Source organism: Octodon degus, unplaced genomic scaffold (genome assembly GCF_000260255.1).
Source record: "Octodon degus isolate 3935 unplaced genomic scaffold, OctDeg1.0 scaffold00007, whole genome shotgun sequence".
NCBI lineage: Eukaryota > Metazoa > Chordata > Mammalia > Rodentia > Octodontidae > Octodon > Octodon degus.
Window position 1 is genome coordinate 12,139,454 of NW_004524583.1, and position 16,161 is coordinate 12,155,614.

The window sequence follows — 16,161 nt, forward strand, 5'->3', positions numbered from 1 at the left end:
ACACTGCTCTGGGCACGTGCTTGCCAGCCCCAGTCTCACTGAAGAGCGTGTTGAAGGAGTCGTCCCCGCCACCAATGGTTTTGTCGCTAGGCATCTGACCATCAGGCTGGATTCCATGTTCAAGGCAGTACAATTCCCAGCAGGCATTGCCGATCTGGACACCTGCCTGCCCCACGTGGATAGAGATACACTCCCTCATGATGAGTCCTGCCGGGTAGACACTGCTCGGGTAGACACCGCTCTCGCTTCTCGTGCTTCTCGCTTCTCCAACACTGTCTTTCTTTGGCCTCGGGGCCCCAGGTATAGTCAGGTAGGATAACTGTGTAAATGATCTCCCTCGTATGGTACAGTGCACAGCCTGGACAACTGTATGTGGCAGCCCTATATGGTCACCACCTTCACACATTCTGCATATGTGTCACCTGTAACTGCATGTGGACTATAAGGTCCCTGAGGGCAGGAACACAGACTGCAGTCTTTTTTTAATTTTTTAGCAGTGACAAAGTTTATTTGAAAAAGTAAGAGTGAAGAGTGAGGGAGAAACTGTTTCAGTACAGTGAGCTTGGGCCAAGTAAGAGGAAAAGGCGGGATAAAAGTCTGCCCTGGAGGACGTAGCACTGGTTAGCTGGAGTAAAGCTGCCATAGTGAGCTCCTCATGGCATCGATGTGTCCTCATCGTGGTGACCCAAGCCCCAAGGAAACTCGAGAGAACTACATTCGGGTCCTGAGAGGCAGTGCTGGCTTCCCACTCCACACGCCAGGTCGGGTCCAGAACAGTCTGTTGAAGACCTTGAAAACCTGCTCAAGTTCTCAGGCGGAGTTCATGTGCAGGGCTTTGGGAACCACTCTGCCCCTGTGCTTTGTGATCTTGTAGCCAACAGGTCAGGCCACTGCCCCATCCAGCCTTGCCACACCCTAACCTCCTGCCTCATTTCCCTCCTACCCAGAAATCCCCATAATGCTTTACGAGGTGCTGAGGAGGGGCCTGTAGGCCCTGATTACTGAGGGCTATGTGCTCTCCAGCTATCTTGGGGTACTGTGCCTCACTGGCTGGGTTGAAAAAAAAAAAAAACTTACTAGAAAATGAGATATAGACTACTAGAGAGTTTGATTGTTTAGCTGAATTCAAACACCTATAGTATTTAGATGCCAATAGAATATTCACCTCTGACAGGACTAAACAAAAAAAAGGGGGATACAAAGGAAAGATCATTTGGCATTTATATATACAAAATGGTTAGGATAGATATACAGCTACTTTCACTTAATTCAATAAGAAGAAAGAGGTGTATTAACAGTGTTTGGACAGGATATCCTGTCTGCTTCTTTTACTATGGATAACCACTAAGAAGATAACGATATTCAATGTATTATCAAAACTGTCCTATTAATCAGCTTTGAAACTGTCTCATTCATATTTATTTCTCAATAAAATTTAAAAAAAAAAAAAAAGAAAATGAGAAAAAAGTGAGTGACCACTGAGTTGCTCATTTGACAGGTGACAGAAACTTCACTACTGACCCAAATTTGAGAGGCAGGTCAGATTTGCACTTCTTGTAGCTTCACTGTAGTGTTGCTTTTTACCTTAGTCCCTGAGAAGGGGCCCTTCTATTTTGGCTTTAATCAGTCAGGGGGCTTCCCCTTTCTCCAAATTTTTAGGGGCACCCAGTCTCCAGGATGGACAGGAGGTGGCCCCCGGCCAGGAGCTGCCAGGACTCTAGTTTTTATCCTTCCACAGTGCCTGCACCTCAGCTGGTGATCAGTAATTGTCCCCTGGCCATGCAGTAGGCTGTGGTTCCGGCTATCTCCAGAACAAAGGAGCCTCCTTGGGCCTCCCGGGCCTGCAGAGCCCAGATCAGGCACCTCCATCCTCCCCAGCATCTGATGCCCAGTGTTCAGGCTGCCCTTCCCTTGAGACCTTCCCAACAATAAGAGGTCATTGGTGGCAAGGATTCTCAGGAGCAAAGGCCTTCATGTTCACCCAGGCTACAGTGCACATACTGCACACTGCACGACCCAGGGGAATGGCTTTCTCATAGATCCGATGCTGTAGGTGCGGATCCTGGTATCCAAGCCCCAGCTGTGCTCTGGCCACTTCTCTGGCCATCGATGGAAAACCATCTCAAGTGATTTCTCCCGCTAGCCAGAATGTTACCACCCCCACCGCCAGGTGCACAGGATTGGCCCCTGTGCTGTCTGCTGCCCCACAGCCCTACACCCAAGTCTAAATCTCTTGTTTCTTGTTTTGACAAACAGGAAACAAGGCCCCCTCCAGGTTGTGGAATGTCCTCCTGCAGCAAGGACAGGAGGAACAGGACCAAGGACCACCATGACACCTCTGCTGCTACATACCCATGGCCCAGCCCACAGCCCAAGACACCGGCCTGGTGCACAAGCAGAGGCACCAGGAAGTTAGGAAGAAATTCCTGCATCCTTCTCTTCTCGGCCAGTTTCCCAAGGAACAGGCCTCTTATGTGCTAATAGTTCCAGGGCCTGTTGCCCTTTGGGGAAAAGAGCCTCTAAGCTTCTGAGAGCCCATCTGCCATCCCCACAGGCTCGTCCTCATGGAGCCAAGCACATTTTCCCTCAACCCCTTCTAGCTGAAGGATAGGACCAGGGTCTCCCGGCACAGGCAAGAAGGATGCAGTATCCTTGTCTCCCAGGAAAACCATGGACGCATCTTTTCGTGGAGACAGTACTCCTCCTCCCTTGTCCCACAACCCCTTGGGCTATGCTACTTGCCTCTGGAAACCAAAGGAAGTAACACCCAGCTCCTTTCCCTCCTATGGGGTCTACTAGGGGTGACATAACCTGCCTGCCATGGGGCAGGTAACTCCCCTGAAGTATCAGGGCTAAGCTGACAGCAGGAGCTGCAGGAAAAGGGGCAGGCCAGTGTGGTCAGCGCAGCCTGGGACTGGCCCTAGGGCAGAGTTGGGGAGGTATATGGCTGGGGGCAAAGGACAACAATAAGCTCTGGCTCCCAGAAGCAGCTAAGAGACAGGGGAGGCGTATGAGTGGCACCCCAGGGGCCACAGAGGTCAGGGTATTGGGGAGAGGTAGAGAAAACCACGCAGATAAGGCCTGGGCTCTCTTCTCTTGGGAGCCGCAACCAAAGAAACAGCTTACTCATTGCATAATCCTTCTATTTGCCCAGAGCTGCATTTAGCCCAGATACCTTTCCTGTGAGGGGAGTAGCAAAGGCATCCAGAAACAATCCAGAAGGGACGGCAGCTGCAGGAGGGCAAGCATGGTCCTTACCACCTCAGGGATGGAGGTCCACAACGCGTCTGCCCCCTTCAACTTCTCCCTACCGCCGGGCTTCGGCACGCGCCCCACAGACAAGGCACTGAGCGTCATTCTGGTGTTCATGCTGCTCCTTGTCATGCTCACTCTGGGTTGCACCATGGAGTTCAGCAAGATCAAGGCTCACCTCTGGAGGCCCAAGGGACTCACCATCGCTATGGTAGCCCAGTATGGCATCATGCCCCTCGCCGCCTTCCTGCTGGGCAAGGCCTTCCGGCTGAGTAACATTGAGGCACTGACCCTCCTCATCTGTGGCTGCTCACCTGGGGGGAACCTATCCAACCTCTTCAGTCTGGCCATGAAGGGGGACATGAACCTCAGGTAGGATGCGGGGTGAGAAGGGAGCAGGCTGGGCCGGGGCCACTGTAAAGATATTGACTGAGGCGATGAGCTGGGCTAAAGCCAGGAGGGGGTGGGAGCTGGGTGGATGGATACCAGCCCGGGGGGCTGCTGCACTTATGACAAGAGCTTATGCTGGGCAGGGGGTGGGGGTCAGGGTCCATCGTGGTTTAAGCTCTAAGCCAAAGCTGGTCCAGGGGCCTCCTGAGATGACCCCCCCCACACACACACACACACATCAAGGGGAGGGACAAAGCATTACCTTCAAGGAACACCGATTTCAACCAAAGAGCCCCAAAAAAAGCACAGTGCTAGGGAGAGGAGAGTCAGCTCTGTGCTTGCAGATGGAAGAGGGGGTACAGTGGGTTCCAAACACCATCAGGTGGACCAAGGTGACTCAGAACTGCACAAGCTCCTCCAATTCCTGCAGGATGCATGAGCTCCAAAAGCTCCTCCAACTGCCTGGGCCCTCAGGTATCTTCCTTTAAGCTCCTCCAAATCCAGGGTGCTTCTCAACTAAGGACTCACCTCAGCCTAGCAGTAGGAAGACAATGGCTATCCACAGCAGCCAGCGCAGACTCAGCAGGGCTCTCTTTACAGCCCGACAGGGGGCTGGCAGAGCCATTCCCTCCCAACAGGTGGGCACAGCGTTGAGCTCCTGCTGGGGGCTCACACCTGCAGCAGCCACCTGTGCTGAGCCTGAAGAAAACTCACTCAGAGCCCTTGCTTTTGTTTCCTTGGTGTGGCCACCCCATCTGGGTCAGCCCTCAGTGGAGACAAAGCAGGGACTCCAGAGTGCATGTGCTTGTGTCTGGGAAGACCTGGCCATGGCTGAAGTTTACTGAGAAAACTGAGTGAAGGGCCTCTGGATGATATAAATTGACACTGGGACAGTCGTTCTTTCTCAACACTGGAGATAGAACTCAGAACCTTCAGGCCTTGGACAGATTTTTAAATACTGGGAATGAGCACTGGGGGCCAGGACCTCCCTCTAAGATGCGCTGGGCTTTGAGTGAACTCAGCCTGCCTCCAGGGTGGGGGGTCGAGACAGAGACCAAGGAGTTGTCGATGTTAAGCCCCTCACTGAGAGCAAAAGTTCTTTCCTCCAAGGAAGCTGAACACTTCCTGCTGCAGAGCAGCCAGGGGCTGTGGAACAGGCTCGCAGCCTCTGTACCCCAGGGAATGCAGCGTGCACCTAGTTCTGGAGAAGCAGGGAAGCTGGAAATGGGGCACAAAGAGGCTCACAGGAGCTGTGCATCTGTGGAAGCAGCAGAGCAGGGAGTTGGCGTGGGGGAGAACAGGCACATTTTCAACTTCAACCAGGTGTGCCCACAGTGCCAGTAGCGTGCCACCCCTGTGGTTGGAAGTCCCTGATGGGTCGGTCAGCCCTCTGCGATTCAAGGACATGCTCAGCCTCCTCTCCAGTCACCCGGGGACTGTCGCCTCTTCCTAGACCCCACAGAAGGTAATACTACTACTGGGATGGCTACCAAAACCCTTCTGCACAAACCACATCTCATTCACCACAGGAGTAAGAACTGTCATTAGGTTGTGTGCCATGACTTCAAATTCCAATCTGAGTTTGTCTGGGACAACAGGGATTCCAAGAACTTGTGCTAACCACTTTACCTGAGTAGCTCCAGGTGTCTCTAGCACCCTGGACTGAGTTTTGGAGTCCAGTACCTTTGTTCAGGTCTGGACAGCTCCACAACCTGTGCTTTGACTGAAATATCCCTTGGGCCAGCGTAAACAAGGTGGCCGAAGGCTCTCTGCCATCCTCGAAACCACAAGCCCTCCTGAGGCAGATGTGGCTATGCCACAGGAGCAGCCCTCTGCTGTCACCGCTGCTTTTCTCCGCTCTTGCATGCCATCTCTAAATCTTTAAGCACTAGCAACTCACTCAAGTTTGTCTGAAGAACTGTGCAAATCAAACAATTGAGCCAGGTGTCACTCCAAAGTGAGAGTGAGACATCTCTTCCTGTCTCGGGGTTGGGAGGCATCAGTCAGATCTTGGTTCCTTTTCACGTATCAGGAAACTAGAAGTCCAGAACTGCAAAGTGTTTCTCAAGATTTGTAATAAAGCGGAGTCTAGAGCCAGCCCACAGCCGCCCCCCTTGGTCATTCTGCCCCCTGCTGGAGGGAGTCAAGCAGCCAGCCACATCAGAGGTCCACAAGCAGGTACCCAGAGGGCTCTGGGAGGGTAGTACTAAGCACCCCCCCCCCCCAAGGCTGAGGTAGACTTGGCAGACTGGGGACAGAGAATGTGCCAGTGGGAACTGACGACCACAATCATTGGCTCCCAACCCCATGGGCCCACAGCAGCTGTGGACAACAGGTGTGAGCACAACTCAAAGGTTCCCATAGGTCTCCTCACCATGATGTAGGCAGACTAAAGCCAAGATAGGAAGGATGCCATTATGGTGCCCAGATATTCCATTTCACCAAGACTGGTGGCTCCCTCCCAGGGGCCTCAGCTTCAGCCTCCAACCTCTCCACTGATACAAGCTCAAAACCGATCCTTCAAATGGGGTATACAAGCAGCATCTACACAGTAATCTTAGAAACTTCAGCAAGGCGGCAAAATAAACTGAATGTGCCCTTTTCCCCAGGAGGCAGTCATGCCCAGTGTCACCATGATCCCAATCTTGGGAGTTAGCGTCTAAAGTGCAAGTCATGTCCCCTTACTTCTCATAGTAAACTGAGGATCACGACAGGGGCAGCACATGTTTAGGGGAATGAACATCCCTGACCAACCCGCAGAACCTATTTGTGAAAGGAACACAGCTCCCATAAACCCAAGAGGGGAGGGCACAAGTCCCAGAGCTCCTGACACCCAAGCCAAAGCAAGCATGGTTATAGAACTGTGGAACAAAACAAAACAAGCTGCAAACTGTTTTCCTATGGATATCAATAGCTGTCACTGAAATCTGATCCTGCCCAAGCTCAATCCCCACCACCCCAAAGGGAGCACCTCCCAGGATTTGGAGCTCAGCATTTCTAGGGACCTTCTTAAAACTACTGGCACGTGTTTATCTCAGTTTTTAAAAAGCTGCACTTGCATGTTTTGAAATTTTGTATTAATAATTCGTACCATTTGACAACCGATAGGCATGTGATATCTGAACTGCGGTTCAGTTTGCTTGTGTTCATCTGCTGTGGGGCCAGTCAGTGCTGTGTTTTCATGCCCACTTTATAGACAGTTTTGTGGAAGGTCCCCCTTGCTTCCTGGTAAGAGCTGACTTGTAAAAGCAGAACTCCTGGGTGGCTGGACTCACACATTCAGCAAACCATCTTCAAAGCAGTTGCTCCGCCTCCTGCTCCTGACACAAGTATGTGAAGACACCCGTTCTGTCTTTGGAATTGTCAGGCTTTTCAGTATGTGCCAACTGAGGAGTTTGCAATAAATCACAACGGTTTTAAATTTTATTCCATGGGAGGCCCATGTCTTTTCAGTTTATTGGCTGTTTAAGAATCCTCTTGAAAATGTTACTGGTTTTACCTGTTTTTTCATGGGTTCCATAATAATTTCTTGTTCGTTTATTAGGTGGCTACTTAACAAATGTTACCACGATCTTAGAGGCCATCTTTGCTCCTTGATAGTGGAAATGTAATGTTTAACGTAATCAAAATTTACCAATATTTTTCCTCTAACATTTATGGCTTAAGGTTTTAAGAAATCTCCATCTGCAACGTTACAAAGATACTATTTTCTTTGAAAAGTTTTAAGTGTTTTTCTCCTAGAAATTTTCCATCAATGTGTAACTTAAAAAAGTTAAGTTTCCAGCACTACTTTGAATTTTCCTTCAGGGCCTTGTAGCCCCGTCACTCAAGCCAAGCATGGGCGAGCCCGTGGCTGGACCTGACTTCTCAATGGTCTATGTGGGCTCCTCTGGCAGCAGGCCATTTTCTTACAATGACTGAAGTCTGCAGGGGAAGCACTCCATCTTCCTGAAAACTACATGAACTATTCTTGGCTTCTACTCTTTCACTTAAATTTTAGGATCAGTTTTCAAGTCTACAGAAAAAATCTGAGCCAGGATTGTTGGAGTATGCCTGTAAACCCAGCACTCAGGAGACCAAAGCAGGAGGACCACTGTTAAGGTCAGCCTGGGCTATAGTAAGTCCAAGGCCAGCCCAAACTATATAGTGAAACTACAACTACAGGATCTCTAAATTATTTTAAGGATCTGAAATTTTAAGTGTAACTGCTTTACACTGTCAAAATGTAAAGATCTTTAGAATTTCAGGTCTAGCCCTTTATACCAACCTATGTTAGTTTCTTCATCTTGTATCTTAGGCAGGCAGTGACACAGGCCTGTCACCATCCAGTTACCAGGGAGATAGAGGAAGAATCATGGACCACAAGCTCAAGACTCACCTGATCAACAAGTTAAGGTCTCAGAAGATAAAATAAAAAATAACCGCATTTGGATGTACAAGTATTTCATATTTTTGTATTTTAAGTGGTTTTTAAAAAAAGAATCATTTGCTATTTGTTCCTAGCCTGATTTGCAATTTTTTAACAATATATCTAGTACAGGGTCTGACTACACAGATCAGACTTGCACTATCTTCCTGTTTTCAGCCTCCCAAGTGCTGGGATTACAGGCACGCACCACAAGCCCCAGGGGTGGGGCCATCATGACAAGCCAGGGATTGAACCTGGTCCCTAAATCTGCTTTAGCAGGCGCTTTAATACACTGAGCTATCTGGCCAGCCCTGCAACTGCTTTTTATTGGTAATATACTGAGAGATTTGTATATGCTATTACTTGCTAATTACAATGGTTCTCCTCTGTGGACAATCCCACCAATGGCAAAATATATGTATCTTATTTCTACACTTTGTTGACTACTGCCCCTTCCTTCTTCCCCTCCTCATCTTCTGCCTCCTGCCTCAGTTTCCCAGAGTGCTAGGACTTATACTTTTGTATTAATTTTATTGAGAACCAAATAGCAATGAGATAGTTGCAAAATAGCTTAGTAGGACAGTTATAATAATTAATATATTGTATATTGTTGTCTTCTACTTATTCAATTTGTTTTGCTGGGCTAGTAAGGGATTACGCATAGTACAAATGCTAGTAATAGGTACTGTTGCTTGCTTACTTTTTACAGAAAATCCTAGTTTTTCATCAGCTTAATGTTTGCTATACATTTTTTGAGATCCTCTGCAGAATTAGCAGTCCCCATGCTGTTGCTAGCATACTTAATTTTTAACATTAAATAAAACGGAATTTGGTCCGTTCTACATCTATAAAATTAAGCCATTTATTATCTGAGCAACGGCTGCCTCCTCTCCTGCCACATGATATAACTAGTCCTCCAGTTATTCTCCTCTTAAGTCAGTTTCTAACCATGGCCTGTTTACTGCTGACTCAAGGGCTAAGATTTGGCTCAGTGGTAGAATTGTCTGCCTAGCAAGCTGGAAGCCCTGGGTTCGGTCCTTGGCACCAAAAACAAAACCTCACCAAAAAGCAATTTAACTAAAAAATATAGTAATATCAAAAAAGACCAAAAATAAACAAGATGACTATTTACCACTGGCTCTTAGCTTCTGCCTGGCTGCACTGTCTTTGAATCCCAGTGACTAGTGCAGTCACTGCAAACCGCAAGCACTCCATAAGGTAACACACTTGGCACCCCACATCCTTTCCTTGGCTGGGCAAAGCTACTGCAGCCAGCTATTCCTGAGGCCCTAGACAGACATTCAGCCATTCTGGGACAGACGCAGCTCCATGACCTAAAGGGGTACAGTCTAGGATGGGACCACACAGGAAACTATTCAACATGAGCTGTGCATGTGGCAGGCAGAGGTCAGAATGGCTCCTTCCACGAAGTACACGGGGACTTGGCTACTTACTGCTTGTGGGATTTGGGTAAAGCCACAACTTTTCTAATCCTGTTTTCTTATGAACAAGAAAATGAAGCAGGGCCTGCCAGGTAGCTCAGGGGTTTAAAGCACCTGCTCAGGCAGACGCAGGGACCTAGGTTCAATTCCAGGCACCACAAGCCAAGCTGGTCCTGCCCCTGGGGCATGCTGAGGTGATTGAGATGAGACTGGGGAGTAGCACGTGTCTGTAATCCCAGTGTTTGGGAGGCCGAAAACAGGAGAATCACTGAGTCCTGATCTGTGTACTGAGACCCTGTACTAATTACAATAAAGAAAATGAAGTTGTTGGAAGCCCCAGGAAGCTAGGAAATTGATCAAATGTGCCATAGGTGGGACTGGACCTCCATCCCTAAAGCAAACAAGCTACCTCACTCCTGAGATAAACATCCTGTTTGGCTAAGGTCAGCTATTAGTCGCTAGGCAACCTTGTGTCACGCATTACTAACTGCAAAAGTATAAAGGATCATTTTGTTGTGCAGTGGAGTAAGTCTTGCCCATCAGGCAGACTAACAACCACCTAGCCCAGCTTGTCTCCTTGTCTATCTTTTCTCATTCCTGCCAGTTTCTCCCTACGTAGAACTGATCGCAGTGAGACCTAAAGATCCCCACAAAGCAGTGTTTCAAAGCACTGACCACCGGGCCTAGCACAGAGCAGGCATCTACCACATGTCTATTAATGGGCTATTTTCCCTCTTCCATGTGTCCTACCCAGCATCGTGATGACCACCTGCTCCACCTTCTGTGCCCTGGGCATGATGCCTCTGCTCCTGTACCTCTACTCCAAAGGGATATACGACGGGGACCTGAAGGACAAGGTGCCCTATGTGGGCATCATTATATCTCTGGTCATGACTCTTATTCCTTGCACCATAGGAATCTTCCTCAAGTCCAAACGGCCACAATACGTACCCTACATCAATAAGGTCAGACAATGGGGCCCCTATCTGTGAAAGCAAGATAGGCAGGGAGTAGCACCAATGCTTATGAAGGCTACTTAGTAAGTGCAGAGGGGATCACCTCAGTTGGGCCACAATGAGATGCACCATGGCTGAGGTGGTGGAGGTTCCCACGGTGGCCGTGTGAGCCCGTTCCAGATGAGGGGCCACCCCTATCCCCACAAGGCTAACAGTCCACTGGACACCCACCCAAACCATAATTTTCCAAGATGCCACCCAGGGGACCAACTCCCATGGACCTTTGCAGGACACCCACCTTTTTTATGTATATGATTATGAATTAAAAACCTACTCCTGTTATTACCTACTTCAGGAGACTGTTAAGTTTGTAAAGGTTTAGAGAAAAAAGTAAAAACACTACACACAATAAAGTTGTAGTTATACCCCTACCATGTACTAGGTATACACCTGGTAGGATTCACTGTCCTTAGCGACAGCTGCACAAAGTGAAATCACAGGAGACAGACCCAACAACAGTGTACAAACAGGTATCGCTGGAACAGGAGGAAGGTTCCCGAGGACATAAATGGCCAAGGTGACTCCTTTGAGGGGATGGGCTTGGACCAGACCATGAAGGCTAGGGTAGTCAAGTCTGAGGAAGATGCCCAAGAGTTCACAGGGCATAAGGCCAAGGAGGATGAGCCGAGGGGAGGGGAGAGGATTACACACACCCACGTTCAGGAGCAGTGCTGCTGCACCAAAGACCTAACACACACTAGACAGGCCCTGTCCCACTGGAACACATGCCCAGCCCGTTAATTAAGTTTCGACACTGTACCCCTGAATTTCTCTCCTCACAACTGGCCCATGTCACCAATAATCCGCTGTCCAGTGATGTGTCAAGGTAGCTATGTTTGGCTGAGCTTTCAGTAAAGTATTTGTCCATTCTCTGATACAAATTTTCTTAAAGAACATTTATAGTCTTTTCTACTTCATGTACCAATATTCTACTAAATGTAGTGGGGGTATAACTGCACATGTGTGAAATCTCAATACTTGGGAGAGGCCAATGTCGGGCAACCTCATTGAGCTCAGCCTTACCAAGTAAGAACACCTCAAAACAAAGAAAAGGCAGGGGAGGAGCGAGTGTAGCTCAGTATGAAGGACCCAGGTCTCCCATGTACAAAACAATGCTAAATAATTTTTCACTTTCTGGCCCACTCTGCTCCTATCACCCTAACTGCTTTTTTCTGGTCATGTCCAGGGAGGATCGATCATTATTCTCCTTCTCAGTGTGGCTGTCACAGTCCTTGCTTTCCTCAACGTGGGCAGCAGCATTGTGTTTGCCATGACACCATACCTGCTGGCCACCTCCGCCCTGATGCCCCTCATTGGCTTTGTGCTAGGCTACCTTCTCTCTGCACTCTTCTGCCTCAACCCACAGTAAGTACTATATTAGGTCCTACTTTTCGGGGCAAAGATAGGAGTCAGAAACCTGAGATCTGGGCAAAGCATTTTCCTACCAGTATGCTCAAAGGTGCCAGGTGAACAAGGAACTAATGGTTTTAAGAGTTAAAGGCATCTAATCATTCCAAACAGCAAGAGGCTGACAAAGTCCCTTCCCCATCAGAGTCTAGACTCCATCTCTTATCCAGTCCTCTCCCACTGTTCCTCTTCTGCCTAGCCTGTGGTCCTCACTAGGACATCAATGGGTAACAGCTCCAAATGGCTCTGCAGCATAAAACACACAGCTATAGTCCAACTTAACTGTTACACTACACAGAAACAATCTGAGGGCACGGCACAGGAACTCAAGTACCTAATCTTCACTGTTTAGAAAGGAACTTTTCTAGTTTTCAGCTTAAATTTAGACTTCTTCCTCCAAATGTCAGTTATGCCTACACCAGCAACTTGGGAATACAGTGTCCTGGGCACTTTCACTGTCTTCTACTATCAACTGAAAATCATTTGTTCTGTGGGCCCAACCAAACAAGCCAATAAATAATACTGGCTTACATCTTCCTTTCAGCCCTTACTAGCCAGACATTATCTCCAAATTTCAACCTGGCAATTCTGTGAAAACAAACTATTCAAAACTCATATGAGGGACTGGTGACAGAGGCCAGCAGACTAAGCTCCTGCTTAGGTAACTGGGTTGTCTCTGCCCCTGGGTGCGCTGAGCGGGCCACCTTTGAGACCGGGTATGGTGGCACAACCCTGTAATCCTAGTGCTGAGTGGCTGAAAACAGGAGGATGACTGAGTCCAAGCTGCATAGTACCAAATATATTGAAACTCATACGAATGTTCTGAAAATTCTAGTCGCCATCCTCCACAGGGCAGGATTACTATAAAGTCATGGGTTAACCAATATTGCCTCTTAAATCCATGCGCCTTCTAGTCTGCTCCCTTCCACTTTCACATGCTGGGTTTCTATGGGAAGGGGAAAAGTATATAGTCACTTTCTCAGGTCCCTTCTGTGAGTAGTGTTCATTTAAACCTACACAGGTGCAGACGCACTGTCAGCATGGAGACAGGATTTCAAAATCTTCAACTCTGTTCTACCATCCTCAATGTGACCTTCAAGCCTGAAGTCATTGGGCCACTTTTTTTTTTCCCTCTCTTCTACATGATTTTCCAACTTGGAGAAGGACTGCTCTTCATCATTATCTTTCGATGCTATAACAAAATCAAGCCTGCCAAAGGTACAGTACTGCATCGCCTCCCTTCCAATTCTGCCCCCTCTGGACCAGAGCTTGCCAACAAGCCAGTTACTAGCCAGAAACAAGGGGGCTTTAATTCTCATCAGGTCATTAAGGTAGTACAAAAGAAACAAAGAGTCAAGGCTACTTCCACTTCTGACTTCTAGCAGAGGGAGGGGGAGAATCAAACCACGGTGAGTTTGTCTCAGCAGACTGAGGTGATATTGAGCTGGTGGGCAGAGTTTCATTATACAGACACAGGGCAGAACTGTTCAGGCACAAGACAATTCTTAACTATTACTCGTGTGAAAGGCCTCTCTACTCCAAAGATCAGGAAGTGTCTTTCTTTACAGAACCAGGTCTAAGGTCTAAATTCTGACACCACTAACATCCGTGGGAAAATTTATGAAAGCAATGAAGTCCCATATATAATCTAGAAAGAAAAAGGATTTAACTCATCACACAATAATTTAAGTGCATGCATTTTAACAGTAACTATAAGCTTGATTTATAATTTATTACTTAACATAGCATCACTTTCTTAAAAATGTAATTTTCCTCCAATATAATCAGACCTCAAGAAAATCCACAATATTCATCCTTCAAAGTGCACTGCAATCCTAAGTCTAGGTTTTCTGTAGTAGAAACTAAACCCAGGAAGCACTATACTATATTTCTAGGGTTTTTTTTGGGGGGAGATGGTCTCACTAAGTTGCCCAGGCTGGGCTTGAACTTAGGATCTGTATGACTCAGCCTCCCACGAAGCTGAGGTTTTAAGTACGTGCCACTGACCAGCACAATGTCCTAATAAGCAAGAAACTCAACCTTGTTTTTTAACATTTATAAGTTTATAAGTAACCTCATCATTACAGTATTTTTCGTAATCATTTACACAATTCCTTCTACAATTTCCCATGATTTTTCACCTCTTTTAAGCTCTCTTAACCGTGTAATTATGACTTATACCCCGGAGAAATACACAACTTTCCCTGGTGAAAGTCATTACCATGCAAAGCAAATGCAGATTTTTCTCCCCCTTTGTAATTAAGCTGTATTCTTGTATAATCAAATAGCCAAAAAGAAACCAATAAAAGGCTAACTGTACTCTAGAACAGTTTGTAAGTTCAGAACCTACAGTATAGTTTATGAAAAAGAAGCTAAGCATAAGGTATCTCAGAATAAAACGTTTGTTACCAAACAAGATTGTCCCCCAGTTTAAAACAAACACATGGCTGGGTAGATAGCTCAGTGGCGTAAAGTGCCTGCCTGCTAAGTGAAGATCTTGAGTTTTGATCCCTGGTACCACATGCCGCACCAGCCCCAGAACCAGGTATGGTTGTGCACACCTGTAATCCCAGTGCTGGGGAGGCTGAGACAGGAGGATCACTATGAGTCTCAGCTGCATAGCAAGACCTTCTATGAAATAATAAAACTAATTATTACACACCCACACACAAAAATGGTAAGTTAGTTCCAGGTTTAAAGTTTTAGTCCCACAACAGTCTAAAATGTCCTTCAAGGGACAATATAGACCTTTAACTCTAAGACCTAAAAAGAAATTTAGTAACAGTTTGCTCAGTAAGACCTCAGTGGCAAAACTCTTGTTATCTCTTTGGAGCTAAGAGCCCCAATGACCATCAGAAAAAGCAGGCTGTCAACTAGGTTTTCTTGTTCATCTTATCTCCTGCACCCTCTTATGGATGGGAAAACAGCAACAGTGACTCCTTCGTTCAAAAGTTCACCTCCTCCACTGAGGCAGAATGAATAGTCACCAGTGTGCCAGCAGCTTGGAAATTCTCCTGGTCACATTTCCCTACAGATTGTTCCTCCCTGCCCAGTCCCTATTTACAGAATGGTAGTCATCCTCACCTACATAAACATACCTACTCTACCACTTTATTGCTATAGTACACAGAAGTCCTGGTGGAGCAATGGAAACAGTATTCCCATTAGCTAAGTGTTCTACTATTAGTGCTACTACTAGAGAAACTGAAGGGAAACCATTACAAGAGGAATGAAAGAGATGGAAAATACAAAGCACACCCTATGAATAGTTGTTTTCCAGATAAATTCTGTATTGCGCTTTTCTTTCCAAACCATTAACCTTTTTCCATTTACAGACGAAACAAAAATGATTTATAAAGTTGCCCCAACTGAAGAAGCAACCCTAAAAGCTCTGGAAAATGGCATCCACAAGGAGGATCAAGCACTTACAGACAAAACAAAAATGACCTGTAATACTGCCCCAGCTGAAGAAACAATTCCAATAGCTCCAGAAAACAGCATCCACAAAGAGGAGCACACTCAAGCCTAGCACTTCCTCAGTGGCCTGGATTCCAGCCAAGTGGCAGGTCAATACACCCAAAAAGAAGGAACAGCAGGCTTCTGAGTCTTTCCCTGGTACTTCCAGAAAACCTTACGTTCAGCAAACAAGTCAGCACAATCAAGTTTTGGTCTAAAGACAGACAGGAGTATCTATACGCAAGGAGCCTCACTGATCTCCAGTTCAGGATGGAGTATTTGTTTGAAAAATAAGAGACTTGTTCAATGACTAATATACTCTTAAGGAGAAAAAAAAAAAAAAAAAGAAACTGCCTTTTGCCCCTAGATCCCTAGAAAACTGCCTTGTAAATGTTATGTCACTCAACTTCTGAACTAATTAATGGGTGTTCCATCCACTAATCAAGTATCTAAATGCCATTTCCAAGTTTGTAATCTGAAAGAAAAATTAACGGACCACAGATGTAATCTAAAATAGCCCAGATCCTATTCTATTTCCAGTGACATCATTTCAAGTTCCTCAAAATAAGTCAAATGACACCAAATGCAAAAGTAGACACAAATGCAAAGGCAACTAATGAACAAGACTCAAAACAACTCTCATCTCTGAGATTTGAATATCAGAAGCAGACAAAAACAAAGCCAAGAAAACTTAATTTCATTAATCATATCATCATGAATCAGTGGCATCATATACGCAAAACTAAGGGAAGCACTACAAATAAAGAGTAGTTCCACAATTCAAACAGAA

At 46.7% G+C, this 16,161-nt stretch overlaps 1 protein-coding gene and 1 pseudogene across 1 annotated transcript in view; one reads left to right on the top strand and one right to left on the bottom strand.

The window, feature by feature from the left end:
• Positions 1-406, bottom strand: part of LOC101571792 — a 1,612-nt pseudogene extending 1,206 nt beyond the window's left edge.
• The window catches only part of Slc10a1 (solute carrier family 10 member 1), a 22,309-nt gene extending 6,148 nt beyond the window's left edge, over positions 1-16,161 (top strand). Inside the window, exons 2-6 of the mRNA XM_004624903.2 lie at positions 3,155-3,624; positions 10,247-10,457; positions 11,695-11,873; positions 12,937-13,133; positions 15,251-16,161. Coding sequence (XP_004624960.2) covers positions 3,248-3,624; positions 10,247-10,457; positions 11,695-11,873; positions 12,937-13,133; positions 15,251-15,444 — 1,158 coding nt within the window. The 5' untranslated portion in view covers positions 3,155-3,247 and the 3' untranslated portion in view covers positions 15,445-16,161. The remainder of the gene's footprint in view (positions 1-3,154; positions 3,625-10,246; positions 10,458-11,694; positions 11,874-12,936; positions 13,134-15,250) is intronic.